The 20,487-nt window shown below is 42.4% G+C and overlaps 1 protein-coding gene across 1 annotated transcript in view; it reads left to right on the top strand.

Annotated features, from left to right (window-relative positions):
* The window catches only part of Rbl2 (RB transcriptional corepressor like 2), a 54,867-nt gene that overhangs the window by 3,718 nt on the left and 30,662 nt on the right, over nt 1-20,487 (top strand). Inside the window, exons 2-9 of the mRNA XM_021170274.3 lie at nt 450-580; nt 2,263-2,463; nt 5,213-5,277; nt 9,856-9,984; nt 11,983-12,143; nt 12,225-12,289; nt 13,512-13,698; nt 16,529-16,695. Of these exons, the coding sequence (XP_021025933.1) occupies nt 450-580; nt 2,263-2,463; nt 5,213-5,277; nt 9,856-9,984; nt 11,983-12,143; nt 12,225-12,289; nt 13,512-13,698; nt 16,529-16,695 (1,106 nt within the window). The remainder of the gene's footprint in view (nt 1-449; nt 581-2,262; nt 2,464-5,212; nt 5,278-9,855; nt 9,985-11,982; nt 12,144-12,224; nt 12,290-13,511; nt 13,699-16,528; nt 16,696-20,487) is intronic.

Below are 20,487 nucleotides of genomic sequence, written 5' to 3'. Positions count from 1 at the left end.
GTTTCTGCATCAAAATGACTGTTGTCTCACCCGGAAGCATTGAGTCACAAGGGTGGGCATAGCTTAGCATGGCAGGGCTCCTGGGGCATCTCTCTCTAACTACTGCCATATTTTCTCTCTCAGCATGACAGTTGAAGGAAGTCACACTTTTTCTATGCTGGTGTTTGACACTCTCAAAGACAGAGGCAGGTGGTATTAGCGTTCCCTTTGAAGTTGTATAGCATCACTAATACCTGTGGTGTTAGTAGAGACAATCGGGTAAAGAGGCCCCTGAAGCCCTGCTTCAGTGGAACAGAGACACAGTACTAGGCATAGACGAATGTCAGGGTCACGGACTGGAAGAGGCTGTGGGCAAGGGCCGTCCTAGAAGTATCACTTTCCATATGAGTGCAGGAAGTTTTACACTGAAGCACACAGAAGCCATTAACCGAAACTGTTTTCTTCTTCAGGGAAATGACCTTCATTGGTTAGCATGTGCCTTGTATGTGGCTTGCAGAAAGTCTGTTCCAACTGTGAGCAAAGGGACCGCTGAAGGAAACTATGTATCTTTAACCAGAATCCTTCGCTGTTCGGAGCAGAGGTAAGTAGAATGTAGCTAAATTCTTCAAAACCTTAGCCATCACACTGATAATGCACATTCTCTCTGTTTACTGTTTTCTGCGCATCTAACATGTGCACAGCCAAATTTAGAATCTGAGTCATGGTTCTCCTTTCCCATTTCAGAGTCCGGATCATATCATACGAACTTGAGTGTATTTGCATTGTAATGCACTAAAGGTTATAACTTATTGTATATGTTGCTGTGAGTTTAAATAAAGATATTGAGAAGCTTTTGAAGATAGTCTAGATTGAAAAGATAAATAAATATGAATTATGAGGCAGTATGCTTAGATACATATGCACAGGACTTGTGTTTTAATGTACATGGAATACGGAGTAAAATTGAAGCTGCGTATTCTCTGATCCTAAAGAAACTCCTGCACACATACAAAGATGTTTATTGCAACATTCAAAAATTCATGGTTTTTATATGTGTATGACTGCTTGCATGTATATATGTGTACCACATGGGTTCTGGTGTCTGTGGAGTCCAGAAGAAGGCATTGGATCCCCTGGAACTGGAACTACAGATGGTTGTGAGCTGCTATGTGGCTGCTGGAACAGAACCTGGGTCCTCTGCCAAGAGCAACAAATGTTCGTGGCCTCCAAGCCACCTCTCCAGTCCTACCCCATTTTATTAAAGGAGAATTAGAAGTAACCTGTCTCTGGTCATTGAGTGAATGCAGAAAGTTATTGTGTGTTCGTAGGATGGGTGGTTTTAGTAATTCAATAAGTGAGTTAGATATTTCCATTATTGACATTAATGAATCTCAGAAACATTAAATGAAAACTAAGTTGCAGAATGTTACTTATAGTGTGATACATTTTACATAAAGTGTAAAAGCCAACAAAAGATACTACCTATTTTTTTATGACTATATGTAAGGAAAAATAATCAAACTACCTTCAGAATTGGGGTTGCATTTGGGAGGGGTGGAGAACTAGATTAGGAAGACGTAGAAATTGAAATTTGGACTGTTTCTATCCTTACTTTAGTACCTTTTAAAAAATTTTAAAGTTCATTTCATTATTTTATATGTACAAGCATTTTGCCTGTCTGCATGTATATATGCATGTATGTGGTACCATGTGCATGTTTGCTGTCCAAGGAGGTTAGAAGAGGACATCGGATCCCCTGGGGCTGTAGTAAAAGATGGTCATGTGTGACCTTGTGGTTGCTAGGCACTGAAGCCAGGTCCTCTGCGAGAACAGCAGATACTCTCTCCAGCCCTATAGTTCTAGTCTTTAAAAGATCGGAGCTGGGGCCAGTGAGAAAAGTCCATGGGTAAAACTCCTGACACACCCAGCAGAAAAATCCAAATGATAAAGTCATTGAGGAAGGCACTGAGCATCAATTCCTGTCTTCCATGTGCATTCCCACTCGTCAGCTACAGGAACACACACACACACACACACACACACACACACACACACACACACAAAGAAAACAAACCTGAGCAGAGTAGGTCCGGAGGCCTGGAGTGAGAAGGCGAAGGGCAGGAGATTAAGCTAACCAAAGGCATCTGCTGGGTTTTATAATATAATTCTAAAATAATAGAATTCAATGAAATGATCTTGGTTTACTGTATTGGCATTCACTTGTTCTGGCATAATATCACCTTTACGTTATTAAAGTGCCTCTCCTTTATTTTTAAATATCAGCCTAATTGAATTTTTTAACAAGATGAAGAAGTGGGAAGACATGGCAAATCTGCCCCCACATTTCCGAGAACGTACTGAAAGATTAGAAAGAAACTTCACTGTTTCTGCTGTGATTTTTAAGAAATATGAACCCATTTTCCAAGACATTTTTAAATATCCCCAAGAAGAACAGCCTCGCCAGCAAAGAGGAAGAAAACAGAGGTATGTGTCTGTTCTCTCTGGGAAAATGCTCTCAGAAATAACTCCTGAGAAGCTGGGACTTTTCTGCTTGTTTGATTTGAGACAGGGCCTCCCTATGTAACCTTGGAGGTATGGGATTCACTATGTAGACCAGGCTAGCCTTCAGCTCAAAGATCTGCCTGCCTCTGCATCTAAGTCCTGGGATTAAAGACATGTACTACCATGCCTGGCTTAAAAAGTATTTTTTTAAAAATAATAATTTGTTGTTGCTCTCTGCCGTATGTTAGAAGTTCCCTGGCTTCTTTCACAATTCAAAATGTTTGGGCTTTACGTTGATATAATTTACATTGATATAATTTGCATTGATATAATTTGGACTTTACATTGATATAATTTTTCCTTTTTATTTAAGCAACCAAAAGTACAGGTTGCACAAGTCAGGCCCCACCACTTTTTCCAGTTGACTTTCTTGGCATTGATCAGATACTGATATTTTCTATTATTTGACCTTTATGTCAAGCTGAATAATAGTCCCTGAAATGAGTTTGATGTTCATAACCAGTCAACACCAAAGAAACTAGGTTAGGCGAGACTAGGGGAATTCACCTGCTGTGAACTTGTTTTCTGGTCAGGTCTACAAAAGCAGCTTCCTCTAGCTAGTTCTCCCTGTCTTTACAAGACACAAGCTGGCCTCCTTTAGTAGCCAAGGCTATTTAAAACAGAAAGGGAAGCTTTGCTTTTAAAGTATGTGAGGAACTTTTTTCTTAAGTAGAACTATAGCAGTACATAGATGTACAAGAGACTGGCTATAGTTACACAGGACTGAAATCCCAGCATTAAGGAGGCTGAGGCAGAAGGATCACCTGGACTGTATAAAAGAGATCGTGTTTTAGACAAAAAGAGAGAAATAAAACAAAGCAAAATCAAAACCCGCTAAAATGGGGGAAAATGATATCATTGTGTACCCAGGCTGGCCTCAAACTTGCTATTCTGCTGCACCGGCCTTCCAGGCGCTGGGATTACAGGAATGTTCCACCACACCCAGTTTACTCTATAGGTCTTGGCACTTTCTAGCACTCTCTGCTAACAGTCATACTATGATGTATGGCACGTAACTAGGTGTCGTGAGGCAAGCGCTCTTCCCCGGTGTGAGCTTGTAATATGACAACTTTAGGGGTCTGAGCCTTGTTACATGGGGGAAATAAACTCCTAGAAAGCAGGCGGTCCATGCACCTGACAGTGGGTAGAACTGCAGAACCTGAATGCTTTACCATGGTGGCCTGGCCTCACGAGTATGACTGTGATGTACAGCTGTGACTATGTCACTGTGTGTTAAACACAACAAATTACCATTTTGGTATTGTGTTGTGGATGGGCATTCAAAAAGAACCGTGGTCTCTCTTCTGAGAGCTGACAGTAAAGCAAGAGAGAAGAAATAACATACAGGCCATAAGAGTGCAGCAGGCATAGAGAAGTGAGATTTCTGAGGCCAAGATAAACCTAGATGACCCAGTTTGATAGCACTGCATAGAGGAAGCAGAGGGTAGGACTTGGCAGATGACTATAGAGACAGAGATGGGGCCTTCAGTACAGAGGAAATAGTGGTATCGTGCAGAGGCCCGAGAGAGGCGTGCGGAGCAGATTGGTTAGGTATAGGTACTTCTAGGCCCCTAATGTTAAGAGCTAAAATGTATAGTAGCTATATATTACAAGCAAAAAGGCCTAAATTTTATATTTGAGGCTGATCAAAAGCACAAATAGGTTATCGTATACTATTGCAGAAAGGCCATAACTTTTTTTCTTTTTGAGACAGCATCTCATGTAGCCCGAGTAGTCAGCATAGGTCTGACTGATTCTCACTATGACTATGACCTGAAGCCAGTACCACTCCTAAATAGAGTATCTTGGACAGATGAAGGAGAAGGGGCCAGGGAAACAAGAGCCTGCTGGGGCTAGGACCAGAACTAAATCAGCCCCTAGCTCTTCTCCAGGACCGGCTGCTCTTCTTGTTCCTGCTGTAAAGCTGGGTATGGTGACATCCACCCATCATCCTAGCATTTGGCAGATATAGGTGTTCAAGGTCAGCCTCTACTACATAGCAAGTTCAAGGCCAGCCTGGGTGACACAAGATCTTGTCTCCAAAAAACAAAAATAAAATGAAAGATGAGGCTCTTGTGATTTGGGCCCTATAGAAGTCGGGTTTAAGCACTGGCAAGAGATCTTGGCAGAGAAGCCAAGCTACAGCAGATCTGAGACCCCCGTTAGCAGGCAGCTTGGTCAAATACAACAGGTCTCTTAGTGGATGGAGTGTAGGCATAAGGATAAGGCCAGAGTTTACTTCAGAATGACCTTTTGTGATTTTATAGTGTGGAGCATTCTAGGGAGAGGGTTACAGTCCATCTGCACAAAGGGAAGCAGTCACCCCAGACTGCCTGCAGCCCAGAAGCAGCGTTAGCTGTACTGACGTCAGTGCCAGAGCTGTCGTTTTTTCTTCTTACTTTGTGCCTTCTGTTCTTGACCCCAGAAACATAAAAAGGAGTTTGTTTGTTTGTCTGTTTGTTTGTTTTACCTCTGAGCTGCTTTTTCTCCCTCCCAGCTGTTTGCTTTCAGTATTTGCTTGGGACAGAGCATCTTGTACATTTCCCTGAAAAGCTACATCTGTTATCCCTCACCTGACCCGGGCTTGTTTTGTATCTGATTTGAGTCGTTTGGGTTGTCTTTTTGTGATTGTTCTATTTGTCTCACAACTTTGTTTTTCTCCCTCCTCCAGGCGACAGCCCTGTACCACATCTGAAATTTTCCATTTTTGCTGGGTGCTTTTTATATATGCGAAAGGTAAGAGTAACGAGTATTCAGACAGGAGTTAGCTAGCCATTTCTAGGTGCTGATTTCGTCTGCTGTATTATGAATCAGGAAGAAAGCCTCACTTTTCGTATGAGGCTCTTCGTTACTATCGTTACAGTATCCACGTCTCCTCGTATTAAATGCCACACCCTTCGCTTTAGTCTTGACCACGCCTCTTTGACGTGAAGCTATTCCTCTGAGTCGTGAACAGAGCGACCACACTGTGCATTACCATGTACGTGGGGCTCTGCTCCTTGTAAGCTGTGTCTGATTCACTGAGTGGGACTGAAGTCCTCAGAATAGGTTAAATGACTTTCTGCGTGTCTACAGGTAAGGAGCGTGACTAATCTTAATTAGATGCTTCGAATCTCATTCTCTCCTCTTCTCATTCCATTACCCACGGCAAGGTATGCATGCACTCAATACACCTCTGTGACTTTGGTATATTCTGTCTAGGGATAAAGCTTAACAGTCTAAAGGAGAAGGTACAATCACATGCGTTAGGGTTTTCTCTATAGACTGTGCATACTGCTGCCACTAAGTAGTTCAATGAGATACAAAGTGTCAGAATTGGAAGGAGCTCCATGCATACTGGAGGCCCCCCTTTATGTATGCAGGATACCTCCTAAGACCCGAAACCAAAGATAGCTCCACCTCTTGAACGCTATGATTCTTGCTATACATACCTACATAAAGTTTAATTTATACATCAAACACAGTAAGAGATAATAAGAACAGAACAGCTATGGTAGTATAGTAGATGTTATATAAATTCTGTCTCTGTCAGTTACCTTATTGTACTCTTAAGTCTTAGCAGCATCAGCATAGGATTCTTTTGAGGTTTCTGTTTTCTATGCATGGGCGTTTACCTGCATGTCTGTCGCCATGTGCATGCAGTACCGGAGGAGGTCAGAAGGGGGCGTCGGATAGTCAAATGCTTGTGATTGTCCAAGAAGTTGCTGGGAATTCAACCCTGGGCTCTCTGGAAGAGCAGCCAGTGCTCTTAACAACTGAGCCATCTCTCCAGCCCTTTTAAAACCCTTTTTTAAAATTTAAATTAAGGACACTCAACTTTTCACTTAATGGAAACACTTCCATCTTCTGGCTTTTCTTTGGCAAATTGCTGTACGACCTTAGGATCATTGCTAAGTGAAATACAGGTTGCTTGAATAAAATCTCTGCTGTATGGAGACAGTAGATCAAATAATCACAAAAGCAGCTAACTGGTTTATGGATACATCGCATATTTGGCCTAGACATGCGGGACACAGGGAGGACAGAGCTGTCCACAGAGCTGGGCAGAACAGTGAAACATGCCACTATAAAGGTAGTTTTTATTTGTTTGAGGCTAGCTCCTTAGGCCAGTCTGACCTGGAATTTGTGACCCTCCTGCCTCAGTCTCCCTAGTACTTGGATTATAGGCATCCCTGCCTATCTGAGATTATTTTGGTCTGTTGATCAAAGGTAACTGAAACTATAAAAATAAAGCCATGGATAAGGGAAAATTACTGTATAAGAGATTCCCTTTATCAGATCAACTATCACAACAGATTCCTTTCAAGATGAGGCAACTAAAGCCAGAAGCTGTTAAGGTCACGCTTGCAGACAGTACCCTAGCATAACTGTCCTCTGTGAGCCTCCATCCAGCAGTTGACCAAAACAGATGCAGAACCCACAGCCAGACATTAGCCTGAGCTCAGGAGTCTTGTGGAAAGAGTTGGGGAAAGGATTGAGGGACCCAGAGGGGATAGGAACTCCACAAGAAGGCCAACAGAATTAACTAACCTGGTCTTTGGGGACTCCCAGAGACTGAACCACCAACCAAAAGAGCATATATGGTGCCCCCCCACACACACATATGTAGCAGATATACAGCTTGGTCTTGTGGGTCCCCCAATAGCTGCGGTTGTCCCTAACTCTATTGCCTGCCTGTGCATCCTGTTCCCCTAAGTGAGCTGCCTTGCCTGACCTTAGTGGGAGAGGATGTGCCCAGTCCTGCAGTTACTTGATATGAGTTGCTACTCAGGGGAGCCTCCCTCTTCTCAAAGAAGGGAAAAGGGTAGGGCCCTGAACCTCCCTCTTCTCAGAGGAGAAGGGAAGGGGGGAGGGGAGGAGCTGTTTAAGGAGGCCTGGGAGGAAAGAAGGGATTGCAATCAGGATGTAAAGTGCATAAATAAATTAATTAATGGAAAAAAACAAAAGAATAATGTAAGGATTTGAACCCAGCTCTCCTGTCTCCTGGTTTGAGGCTGACCATGAAGGTGTGGTCACCAGGAGTGCTGTTGTAATTGCAGCTTGGTCCTCTCTAAGGCAGCAGAGGAGTCCCCTCTCATTATCTGAGCTGTGTGCCCAGTGGAAGGAAGGAAGGAAAGAAGAAAAGGAAGGAAGGAAGGGAGGGAGGGAGAGAGGGAGGGAGGGAGGGTGGGTGAGTCTTTTCGAGCTTCTTAGCTATGCTTTCCATAACAGTGACACTGGTAACCTCCTTCAGTGCAGTCAGAAGTGACAGACGTGGCCTAGTGGCCAAGTGCTTGTCCAACATGCACAAGACCCTGTATTCAATCCTAAGCACTACAAATACAAAATAAAATAAAAGTGATACAAATCAATGACAAAATAAAAGCTTGGGCTTTTCTGTGAAGGCTGCCATGTTAGCTTGTGTGACTGGTAGTACATATGAGAGTAATCTTACGATCGTATTGGATAACTATGTGGCTACTAGGATTTTAATCTAGTTCGTGTGTGCTTAGGAGTGAATGTATTTTCTAGTGTATAAACTATTAAAATAATGGCAGAGTCTCAGGCAGAATCCATTGCACTTAGCTTTGTTGTACTTAGCTTTGTTTTAGGGTTGTTTTGTTTTTGTTGTTTTGAGATGGGACTCTGTCTTTGTTCCCTGGGCTGGATCGAAGCTTCCAGCATTGGGCTCAGGGGCACAGCACAGCTCAGTGTGGCTTACATGGTGTGTGCTTAGATTGGTAGCTTAGCTGCTTTAGCTCAACGCTTGTTTTCTTTCTGGGGGAAGATCTACTTTGCCTGTAGGCTATGGTCATCATAGATCATCTCCTTCCCAGTATTTAGCATGGCAAGTGACAAGTTTGAGCTGTCACATGAAGGGCTTTTTGAGCAGAGGACCATTTTCTGTTGTCATGACACCGGAAATGTTTTGCCTAGACAAGTAAGCCAAATCTAGAGGTTAAGTCTCTTGATTAAATGGTAAAATGGCTTGTACATTACCGTCCTTTTGTAAGGTCAGGGTTTGAGATGGCCAATATGTCCTCTTGGGACTGTCCTGAAATTTCATTTAGAACCTGACTTTTAGGGGCCTTTCAGCCTGTGGTTAGGGGTTCCTGTGCTGCTGTAACTGCTCTGCAGTGAGTGCACACGGGGCAAGTCCAGGCTTGCCAGTGACCACTTACTCTCTTAGAAACAGGAAGTGTGGCTTCCTGCTTTATGTACAATAGGGGTACACTTTTAATATTTGACCTTTTATAGCAGAGGCAAGCAAGTTAGCTTGGTTATACCAATGCAGAATTGGATCTCTTAATAATTATTTTGCCTTTCGGGCAGCAGCAGGATTTGATTGATTGGTTGGTTGATTCAGCCTATCCCCCAAAGGAAAAGCTGACATAGGTAGTAACTTTCTTTGGACCGAAGCAAATGGTCTGATACAGAGCCTACTGAGCCAAAGAGAAGCATGGGTGCTGGGTGCATTAGGGTAGGACTGTGTGTGGAAGTGTGGTTCGTGCTTTGTGTCTGCACTATGTGACAATGCAGAGGTGTGACCATGGCTCTTCAGACATGCTCGCTAGCTGTTAAACAGAGCGGTTCAGCATCCTTCATAAACAGCACTGTAGGAGAGAGTGTCTGCAGGCCTGCGCTTGTTTCATTTCCTTCCTCCCTCCTCTCTCTCTCTGTCTCTCTGTCTCTCTGTCTCTCTGTCTCTCTGTCTCTCTGTCTCTCTGTCTCTGTCTCTCTCTCTCTCTCTCTCTCTTTCTCCAAGCATGGTGGTTATCCTTGGGACAGTAGTAGCTTTTGAACTCAAATATCTACATCTGCATTCCATTGGATTAATGTGAATGTCCTCTATTGCTATATAGGAAAGCATTTTAAATTGTTACTATTAGTGCTCTAATGAAAGGCTTCCTTCTCTTTAGAGTTATGAGAAAAATCATACATGGCTCATTTTCTAGTGCTTTACCTCTAAATATTTCTAGTTATTTTAACTACAGAAAAACTTTTTTATGTAAAATAACTTGTTAGAGCTTAAAATAGTAAAATTTTGTGTGTGTGTTCAGCATTCTAAGGACTGGACCAACAATAATTAAAGTTTTAGTTCACTACTAGCTACTTAATGCCTATTGAATATATATTGAATTTAATTGAAGTTTTAGTTTCCATTAAATTCTTAGATACATTAAAATATCAGTGTCCTAAAATGTAAAACACAGTATCACTCTTGAACCAACTCGGTATAATGGTGTCTGGTGTCATTATAACTAAAGGAAGCAATTATTTTTAAAATACTGTGCAGTGGATGCTGATTTAACTGTGACTTTTCTAACCCTGTAGGAAACTTCCCCATGATTAGCGATGATCTGGTCAATTCCTACCATCTTCTGCTGTGTGCATTAGATTTAGTCTATGGAAATGCCCTTCAGTGTTCTAACCGTAAAGAACTTGTGAACCCTAATTTTAAAGGTAAGTTTATTGACAGCCCGTGTTTCTGCATGGTTTTTACTTGTGGGAACTGTATCCCCAGATGCAGGTTTGCTAGCCTCAGAGGACATGGGTATTGGAGAAATTCTGCCACCTGAGTCGTATAGTGCTTATACTGAAGTCAGCATCTCCAGACATTTTTTAATGTTTCACTTTATTTTATGTGTATGGGTGTTTTGTCTGCATGTATGTTTGTGTACCACATGTGTGCCTGCTGTTCCCACAGGCCAGAAGGAGAGTGTGAGATCCTGTGGAACCCGGCTTATAGATGGCCGTGAGCCATGGGTGCTGGGAATTGAACCTAGGTCCTCTGAAAGAGCAAGCTGTGCTCTTAACTAGTGAGTCAACTCTCCAGTGCCCACCCTACCCCCACCTCTAAAAAAGAAAGGCAAATATAACCAAATTTACTTTTAAATGATAACTTTGGAGGTTTTTGAAAAATATATAGCAAAAGCCATGGTAGTATCTTTTGCTGTTGGCAACTTTGGTGCTTAATGCACTCCAAGTAGCAACAAAGAGTTGGCTATAAGAACGGCATTTCACTTCTTTTGCTACAGAAAAATAAAATCTTGAAACAAGAACCTAGCCCTCTGGGTGACTGGTATGAGAGTCATACTCATCTTGGTAGTATGTGTACTGTGCTTTAGACTATGCAATTTCTATAAGCCACATACATAAATACTGAGGATGTATAGACTAGTCTGTATTGCTGATTCTGCGTGAAGAACACCGTGGAAGAATTCTGGCCGTCAGCTTGGGCATGGTTTCAATTAGAACTTCAACGTGCCCATCAGGGTTGGTTTTAAAATTAGTGGAGCTAGTTACTCCCAGTTCCCTGTGACTCGAGAGGTGTGAGATGTAGGCCTGAGATGGAGTTTGTGACAGACTTCTTGGCTGGCCCTGAGTTTGATTCTCAGTACTGACGAGAACAAACAAGATAGCAGAAAATCAAAGCAGAAAAAGAAGGTTTTAGATGTCACCGAGGAGTTTTTGGCTATGCATGTTCATCTAATTAAGATGGTGCAAATGGTCCAAGATTCCAAAGACTAAACTCTAAATCTTGATCCAAGCATTTTCAACAAGGAGCACCTGACCTTTGCCCCTTGCTGTGCGCCCCATTGTCTTCACTTTATTCTCTCACCTTTTGTTCTGGGGATTGGTCACAGGGTGCCCTGGTCCTGTGCCACCTCTGCTGCTTCCATCTGATATTGTTATTTGTTCTGTTTTTATCTCCTTTAATTTTCTTTGATTTTTTTTTATGTTCTTATGAAAGAGAACACTCTAAATTGACTCTTAGAGAGTAAACAGATTGTCAGGCTTGGAAGCAGGTGTCTTCACCTGATGAGCCATCTCAGCAGTCAGAAATGGGTAATGTCTGTCTGTCTGTCTGTCTGTCTGTTTGTTTGTTTGTTTGTTTGAGACAGGGTTTCTGTAGCTCTGGCTGTCCTGGAACTCAATATGTAGTAGACAAGGCTGGCCTCGAACTCACAGAGATCAACCTTCCCCTGTTCCTGAGTGCTAGGATTAATGGTGTGAGCCACCTCACCTGGCAGAACTGTATAATTTTTTAAGTGTTGTTTTGTTTTGTTTTGTTAATTCAAATGTAAGGCTCATTTGCAGAACACAGTTCTGATGTTTTTCAGATATTCCCCCAACCTTTTATTTTTCCAACAGCCTTTAGTCACATAACTGATTCAATTGACACTTTATGTAGTCCTTTCTCTGTGTGAGGCAGGATGTTACAGCTCAGGTCCTCCTGAGCATGGGTTACAGGTTGAGGAAGCGTGTCCCTTTCTGTTTGTCCTGGGGATGTTGCATATCCACCTCTGACATCATCTCTCTTCATCCTTTGAGGTATATGTAAATTAGTTACACATGCCCACCATGTCCTGAGCAGACTAACATTTCTGTTTCCGTGTACTGTATGTTGGTGAGTTGGTGCTGACCAGTGTCTCCATCTTGTGATTTTGTACATCACAGGCCTGTCCGACGACTGTCACCCCAAGGACTCTAAAGCGTCCTCCGAGCCGCCGTGTGTCATTGAGAAGCTCTGCTCCCTACACGACGGTCTAGTGTTGGAGGCCAAGGGGATAAAGGAGCACTTCTGGAAACCCTACATTAGGAAACTGTTTGAGAAAAAGGTTCGTAAGTAATGACATACGGACGTTTTCTGGGTAAAGACTTGGTCGCACGTAACCTAAGAACCTTTCTTCTCATCGTAGCTTCTCAAGGGGAAGGAAGAAAGTCTTACTGGCTTCCTGGAGCCCGGGAACTTTGGAGAGAGTTTGTGAGTACTTGCTGCAGACCTGCTAGGAAGGTTTGGTTGCTTGCTTGGCTTCTGGGTTTGTTTGTTTTTTTGGTTTTCTTGTTTTGTTTTGTTTTTTTGTTTTGTTTTGTTTTGTTTTGTTTTTTTGAGGCAGGGTTTCTATTTGTAGCCTTGGCTATTCTGGAATTTGTTCTGTAGACCAGGCTGGCCTCCAACTCAGAGATCCACCTGCCTCTGCCTCCCCGTGCCCGGCTTGCTCTGATACTTTAACTTACCTGTGAGGAGACCTCGCGCTCAGTGTTTGTACTGGCTGTACGTTGGACGGTTTTAATGCTTTATGGTAGAACTCATAGAAGCCATCACAGTTCTGGAACCTTCTACTATAACCATATGCCATATGTCTTTATTCTCAGTGAAACTTGTTTTTGTTCTGTTCAAAGTTTTATTACTCGATATTTTAAATTCTAAATTTTGAAATTAAGAAATGCTTTTGTGGGCTAGAGGGATGGCTCAGTGGTTAAGAGCACTGACTACTCTTCCAGGGGTCCTGAGTTCAATTCCCAACAACCACATGGTAGCTCACAATCATCTGTAATGGGGTCTGATGCCCTCTGCTGGGGTGTCTGAAAACAGCAACAGTGTATTCACATACATAAAGTAAATAAATATTTTTTTTTTTAAAAAAAGAGAAGAAAGAAATGCTTTTGTGTCTGGCCATCACGGCATGGGGCTGACATCTCAGCACTTGGGATCTGAGGCAAGGTGATTGTGAGTTGGGGGCTACTTTGTCTCGAAAAAGAATGAAGTTAAGAAAAGGAAAAAAGGACTGGTATTTGGATCTTTCGAGGTGACAGTGTGGCAATACCAGGTCTTCAGAGGTGCCAAGAACAGCTGAGGAAATGTTCCTGCGTGGTCATATGCCAGTTGTATGTCACCCAGCATCACAGCTGTTTATACTTTAGTTTAGTGTAATTTAGTATAATTTAGTTTATCATTATTTATTATTATTATTAGCTTATTGAAGGCAGGTTTGTTCAGAGTTCCTACCTTGACACACTGTTGAAAAAGTATATTCATTGTGTGCTGGACACTTAGATCAAAGCAAGTTGCAACTTCTCTTCGGTTTTTGTAATAAGCAATTATTCTACAGAAATAAATGACCTTGAGAAATTTGCGAGATGCTGTAGTGAGTAAAACCCTCGTGTGGAACACGAGCTGAAATGGCGGTCCTGTTTCCCCATAGTAAGGCCGTTAATAAGGCATATGAAGAATACGTGTTAGCCGCTGGGAATCTGGATGAACGCGTATTCCTTGGTGAGGATGCTGAGGAGGAAGTTGGGACTCTCTCTCGGTGTCTAAGTGCTGCCTCCGGTACAGAGAGTGCTGAACGGACGCAGATGAGAGACATCTTGCAGCAGCATCTTGACAAGGTGAGTTAAGCCCAGAGGGAAACAGGAGCCTCGTGTGACGCACTGACCACGATTCAAAACCCCTGAGGGAGATGCTGCTGCAGCAAGAGGAAACCGGCTTCTGTTGTTTCCTCATAATCCTGCATATGTGTGTGTGTGTGTGTTAAATGTTTAGAAGAAAAGTCAAGTAGATCCAACTTTCAAAGGTTTTAGTTAGGTCTGAGAAGAAAATTGACTGTTAATCAAAACAGATGCGTCCTGCTGGCAGTCGTTGCTTTTGAAAAAACAGGCTGTAGTGTAAACCCTGCACAGTGGTCACAGACACACTTGGAAAATATTAATTTATCCTAATTGGAGCCTGTGGATCTACAGTTAATCTTTAAGAAAATTCTGTTGCTTCGAAACCAATTTTTAGGCTGATGGAGACTGGTGACTCTGATTTTCACTTCCCTGTAACTGAGAAACTTTGGACTTGACACTGGCCTGCCTCCCCTCCCCTCCCCTTCCCTCCCCTCCCTCTCCCCTCCTTTTCCCCTCTCCTTTCCCTCCCTCCCTCCTCCCTACTTCCTTTTTCTTTTCTTTTCTTTTCTTTTCTTTTCTTTTCTTTTCTTTTCTTTTCTTTTCTTTTCTTTCACAGGGGTCTCATGATGCATTCCAGGTTAACTTCAGGTTTATAGCAGTCCTGCCTGGACGGTTAGAATTATGAAATGAAGATTTCCAACAGTGAAAAATGACTATCTAAAGCAGTGGTTCTCAACCTGTGGGTCGTGACCCCCCTGACAAACTCTGTCTCCGAAAATACTTACATTATAATCAAAACAGTAGCAAACTTAAGTTCTGAAGTAGCAACAAAATAATTTTATGATGGAGGTCACCACAACTCGAGGAACCGCATTAAAGGGTCACACGCAGCATTAGGAGGCTGGGAACCACTCATCTGAAGGCAGAGTTCTAGAGCTTGGACCCGCTTGCTCCGGCCCAAAGATTTATTTATTTATTATATGTAAGTACACTGTAGCTGTCTTCAGACACTCCAGAAGAGGTGTCAGATCTCATTACTGGTGGTTGTGAGCCACCATGTGGTTGCTGGAATTTGAACTTAGTACCTTTGGAAGAGCAGTCAGTGCTCTTAACCACTGAGCCATCTCTTCAGCCCTATCCTGTTTTTTGTTGTTGTTGTTGTCGTTGTTGCTGTTGCTGTTTTGTTTTTTTTGAGACAGGATTTCTCTATGTACCCCAGTGTATCCTGGAACTAAATCTCTAAATGGACCAGGCTGGCCTTGAACTCACAGAGATCCACCTGCCTCTGCCTTTGAGTGCTGAGATTAAAGGTGTGTGCTACAGCACCTGGCCTGGTATTTTATATCTGAGTTAAAGGAAAGTAACCCCCCCCCCAACTAAGTGACAGTAGCAGGGGACTATGAAGTGCAGCCCTTTACCACCACGGAAAGCCCCATGCTGACTGGACGTCTAAAGCTGTAGTTGTCACAGTTGAAGCTGTGGTTGTCACACTTTGTTTCTGTGAACGCAGTGCTGCTTGTGGGTGAGATGGTTTTATGTGTTTCTGACTGCCAGGAGCTCCTCAGATGCACCAGGACATTTTTGTTTCACAGTACAGGCAAGTAGCGCTTCACTCACAGGGCATCAGCGCGCTGATAGTACCTGATCCACCCAGGCCATTTATGGCCATTAAACAGCAGCATGCTTCCTCCATCAAATGGAGGTCTCAGCTCTGCTGTTGTTTAAGACACACAGGACACATATTTACTTCCACTTAGTGAACATCTTGTGTTTTTCTGTGTCCTGAGATTAAATTGTTTGTTCTGTGACTGAGTAAACTCCTTGCTGGGCATTTTTGAAAGTCTAGGTTGAGTACATTCAGCGCTCAGGGATGGTTGCTGGATTTTATTAAAAATGCTCCAAGCTAGCTTAAACTCTTAGCATTTTTTTCAACTGTGAGAAAAGCTGATTTGCTAGTGAATGTACTCATGCTTAAATTCTTTGACACAAGGTCACATATTGTGCATCTGTGTATTCAAGAATCTTGGCTAACTTGCTCCTCTGCAGACCTGTCTACTTGAGATAAACTGTCCTGGGTTCTAGGAGTAGAAGCCAGGGGATGGGCTGGAGAGGTGGAGTGCTCAGCAGTTAAGAGCACTGACTGCTCTTCTAGGAGTCTTGAGTTCAATTCCCAGCAACCACATGGTGTCTCACAACCATCTATAATGGGATGCAGTGTCCTCTTCTGGTGTGTCTGAAGGGAGAAACCGTGCACTCACAAACGTGAAATAAATAACTCTTAAAAAAAAAGTCAAAAAAAATAATAAGTCAGGGGAGAATGATGCGGATTTGCCCTGAATCACATTGTCTTTTTAAAAATTTATTGTGAAATGGTTACCTTCTGAAGTAAATTGATCCACCGATTCTTGTGTAGGCCAGATCTAAGCCATTGCTTTCATGTGTCCATCCTTGAGTGTCAGTCTGCAGCAGGGGGCTAAAGCTGTGGAGTGTGTCAGCGCAGGGAGTGATGTTCTTAATGCTTTCAAGTGTGAGCTCTCTGAAGGAGAGCTAGTAGAGCAAGCTTGTGTGAGAGAGAGAGTGTACACAGCCTCTGTGCTCTGCCCTGCCCTGGCACACACCTAATCTCTACGGTTTACTGAACAGAGAACTTCTGGCTGCCTGGAGTATGTATTGTTCTTTCACACATCTTTGGATAATGGAACCTTTGAGTGGAATTATGTTTAAATTCACAGAGTTTAAGATGCTAACATGTATGGATAGAAAGTCTAATTGTCTTGAATTCCTATTTGTGGTGAAATTTAAAGAAACTCACTCCATTTTCCTCCTCCAGTCTAAAGCACTTAGAGTCTGCACACCACTGACTGGCGTGAGGTATGTTCAGGAGAACAGCCCGTGTGTGACTCCCGTCTCCACAGCTGCACACAGCCTGAGCCGTCTTCACACCATGCTGACCGGCCTCAGGAATGCACCCAGTGAGAAACTGGAGCAAATACTCAGGTGGGCTTTGGTTTCATGTGTCTTCCAAGAGTTAGTTGTCGACCTGTTCAATTTCTTACCTTAATTTTTCAGTATTAGTGCCTTATGTTACCCGTCAACAACTTCACAGTACTTGTAATTACTTCTTTGCTCAGATGTACTTACTGTGGTGGAGGAGACAGTAACTACAGGAGACCCAGTTTATCTGCCTTAAAGAGTAGGTTATGTTCGGCCAGTCACACACGGGCAGGAACGATGCTGGAGCCAGCACCTTCCTGCAGCCTAGTCCTTGGGAAGTGGACACTGGAAGATCTGCAGTCTAAGGTCATCCTCAACTACATGAGTCTGAGGCCAGCCTGGACTAAATAAGATCTTTTCTTAAAAATCCCCCTTGCCTGCACCCCATAAAAAACCCCAAAACCGGGGCTAGTGAGATGGCTCAGTGGGTAAGAGCACCCGACTGCTCTTCCGAAGGTCCGGAGTTCAAATCCCAGCACCCACATGGTGGCTCACAACCATCCGTAACGAGATCTGACTCCCTTTCTGGAGTGTCTGAAGACAGCTACAGTGTACTTACATATAATAAATAAATCTTTAAAAAAAAAAAAAACAAAAACAAAAAAAAAAAAAACCCAAAACCCAAACAACCAAGCAAAAGAACATGTGCTTACATGTAAGATAATTTAATATAAATAAATAAATAAAGTTAATGGATAGTACTTACTATATAACAAAAACACTATCTAGTTACTATCAGGAAATTTACATATTTAAAAAATCAAAATGCTGGCATTATCTAGAAAAAATATAACAATTATTCTAATTGTTATAAATCTGTTTTTAAAATTTTGTTTTATAAGCTTCGGGGAGATTGTTTCTTTGTCTTGTTTTTTGTTTTGTTTTGTTTTGTTTTGTTTTGTTTTTGAGACAGGTACTTGCTAGGTAGCCCTGGCTGGCCTGGAATTCACTATGTAGACCAAACAGGCTTTGAACTTATGATTCTCTTGCCTCTGTCTCTTGAGAACTCTGATTATGAACATATATGACACCAAGCCAGGCTAAATATTTTTCCTAGCAAGAAATCCTTTTTGTAATTGTTATGAGGTTGAGCTCCTGGAACCTGATCACAATAACACTTGACTTGTATGAATGCTTCACGTCTCCACAGTTATACTGCAAATCTACAAACTAGGCAGTGGTAGCGCACACCTTTAATTCCAACACTTGGGAGGCAGAGGCAGGTGGATTTCTGAGTTCGAGGCCAGCCTGGTCTACAGAGTGAGTTCCAGGACAGCCAGGGCTCCACAGAGAAACCCTGTCTCGGAAAAACAAAAACAAAACAAAAAGCAAAAAGAAAAAACAAACAAAAAATCTCACACATTCAGGAAAGTAAAAAAAAAAAACAAAAAAACAAAAAAAACAGCCAATACTTTGTTTCTTTCCTCTTTTCTTCTACTCCCGACCATATTCGTATATACTTTTGACTCCATTCAAGACTGCTGATAAAAGGAAGACTAGGAAAAACTGTTTGCATGTCAGGGTCTCATGTAGCCCAAACCAACCTCAACCTTCCATGTAGCCACAGATGACACTGAACTCCTGATATGTGTACTCTTTATTTCTGTCTCTGGTGGGGTCCAAAGCACATGGCCCACATGTGTCTGTGTTAGCTAGGTATTTTGGGGCAGCATTGTTGTATGTTAGACATGGATAGCACACATAGGGTTGTTAACTTCAAATAGACCAGCCAGATACGTTCATTGCCTCCTGCAAAACACTAATAGCTCTGCTCTGAAGGCTTGAGCAAATTCTCAGAGTCGGGAAGAGGGGTGTCAGGGGTTCAGTGATCTATTGATGGCTCACCAGTAGAGGCCACATGCTGTGAGTGGCCAGGTTTATAGCCAGTTGCTGCCCACAGTTTCCCACTGGTGGATCTGTGGACTGATTGTTTCTGTGAACTGTGACAGAGAGACATCTTATTTACTCTTGCTGGACAACTCGGCAAACTAGAGGTGGCATTGCTGTAAGAGAGTGTGGTGGTACAGCAGGGACTAAGGACAACCTTACACTGTCTAATATTAATAAATGTTTTAAAAGTTTAAGGAAGCGGAGGATCCATGGTGATGGGCAGATTGGTCTGGAACAGGATTCTGAAGTGTGGCTCGGTTTGAAAAGACTTAGGGTGTTCAGTGGGTCAGTCACCTAATTTCTGCAAGCCCTGTAAAGGTCCCTAACTTGGAAAGGGCTTTCGTTAGTTCCTTCGCTCTCCAGAGTCTGATAGGAATATCAGTGACTTTTCAAGAATGTAATTTTGTTCATTTTGAGACAAGGGCTTCTGTAACTCAGGCTAGCCTTTAACTACAGATGCAGTGGAGGATGGCCTGGAGACCTCCTGCTGTCACCTCCCACGTGCTGGGGTTACCTGCCTGTACCAGCAGTCTTATGCCATGTTGTGGGGACTCACAGCTTCATGCGTGTCCACAGCTGAGATACATTCCAGCTCAGGGTGTACTTTTGGGTGTGACTTTGGCAGGGAGATCTGAGAAAGCTGATTCTAAGGTTCCTAAGACTTTATGGTTTGATGGCATAGATCCCTACAATACCAGCTTTTTTTGGTGGTGTATAATAAAGAAGACATTATCTATTATAAACCTCTATAATTTCTACCCATCGCTCAAGAGGCTCTCTGGAGTTCAAGAGTGATCACCTTTTTGCAGTCTTCTTTAGTCTTCAACTTTATTGTGATTAACACAGAGTAGTCCATGCCTTGGTGGCTTCTTCCTAAGTCGTATTTTTTTCAGATGGCCTTTATTTGCCTTGAATTTCAAGGCATTTTATTTTTGTTTTTCCAGTTAACTTGATAGTGAGCCATGACAAGACATTCTGGGAGTGGGAGTGTGTGCACAGTCCTGAGAACCCGTGCACAATATAAGGGCATTCACTTTTTCATCTGCTTCCTCATGTGGAAAAAATAAGAAAGTTGGCCTCTGGAATCTAATACTTAGATATGACTGTGAATTACATATTATATAGTAGTTAATTTCCTGCATCAGTTTGGTTAGGGTACAGTACCCAGGTTTACCAAACACCAATCTGGATGTTGGTTTGAGGAATAACCATTTATTTACTTCTTTTGAAACAGGGTCTTGGCCAGGCACATGGCCTAAGAGCCGAGGCAGGAGGATCATAAGTTCAAGACTAGCCTGAGTTACGGAATGAGGCCATGTTATCAGCATATAAAAACAGAAATGGAGTCTGTGTTGCTGAGGCTGGACTTGAACTCACCATGTAGCCTGGGTCAGCCTTAAACTCATTATTCTCCTGCCTCAGCCTCTGCAGTACTGAGAGAAGCATTTTATGTATATGTTGTGAAAGACTATATTGTAGCTATATCTTTCAGATCTTTTTATAATCTCTAGTCATGACAGCTTTAGCTATAGATATTATTAGTGGAATTGCATATTACCAGTAGATGCTAGGTAAAACCCACCTTTTTTATTTGATAAACTTTAAGGTATATGTGTATGCTCATAAATACAACTCTGGTGCTATATTACATAATTACCTCTGGTTATGTCTCACAAGTATGAAACTTATTTTCTTTATAATTTTATAAACTGGCTAAGGTTTTGCAATGTATATATATTTGGTCATATATACTTAATTAAATACATGTATATGATCAAGTTAAGCCACAGTAGTTTTAAATATATAGTTATTATAATTTAGTCATATATATGTGTTGACTTTTAGCTGACCTGTGCAGATCTTGTCAGCCGACCTGGGATCTAAGGACCTGAAGGAGTAGGGCAG

Source organism: Mus caroli, unplaced genomic scaffold (assembly GCF_978045245.1).
Source record: "Mus caroli unplaced genomic scaffold, Mus_caroli_1 scaffold_10, whole genome shotgun sequence".
Classification (NCBI taxonomy): Eukaryota; Metazoa; Chordata; class Mammalia; order Rodentia; family Muridae; genus Mus; species Mus caroli.
This window is presented reverse-complemented; position numbering and strand designations above follow the sequence as displayed.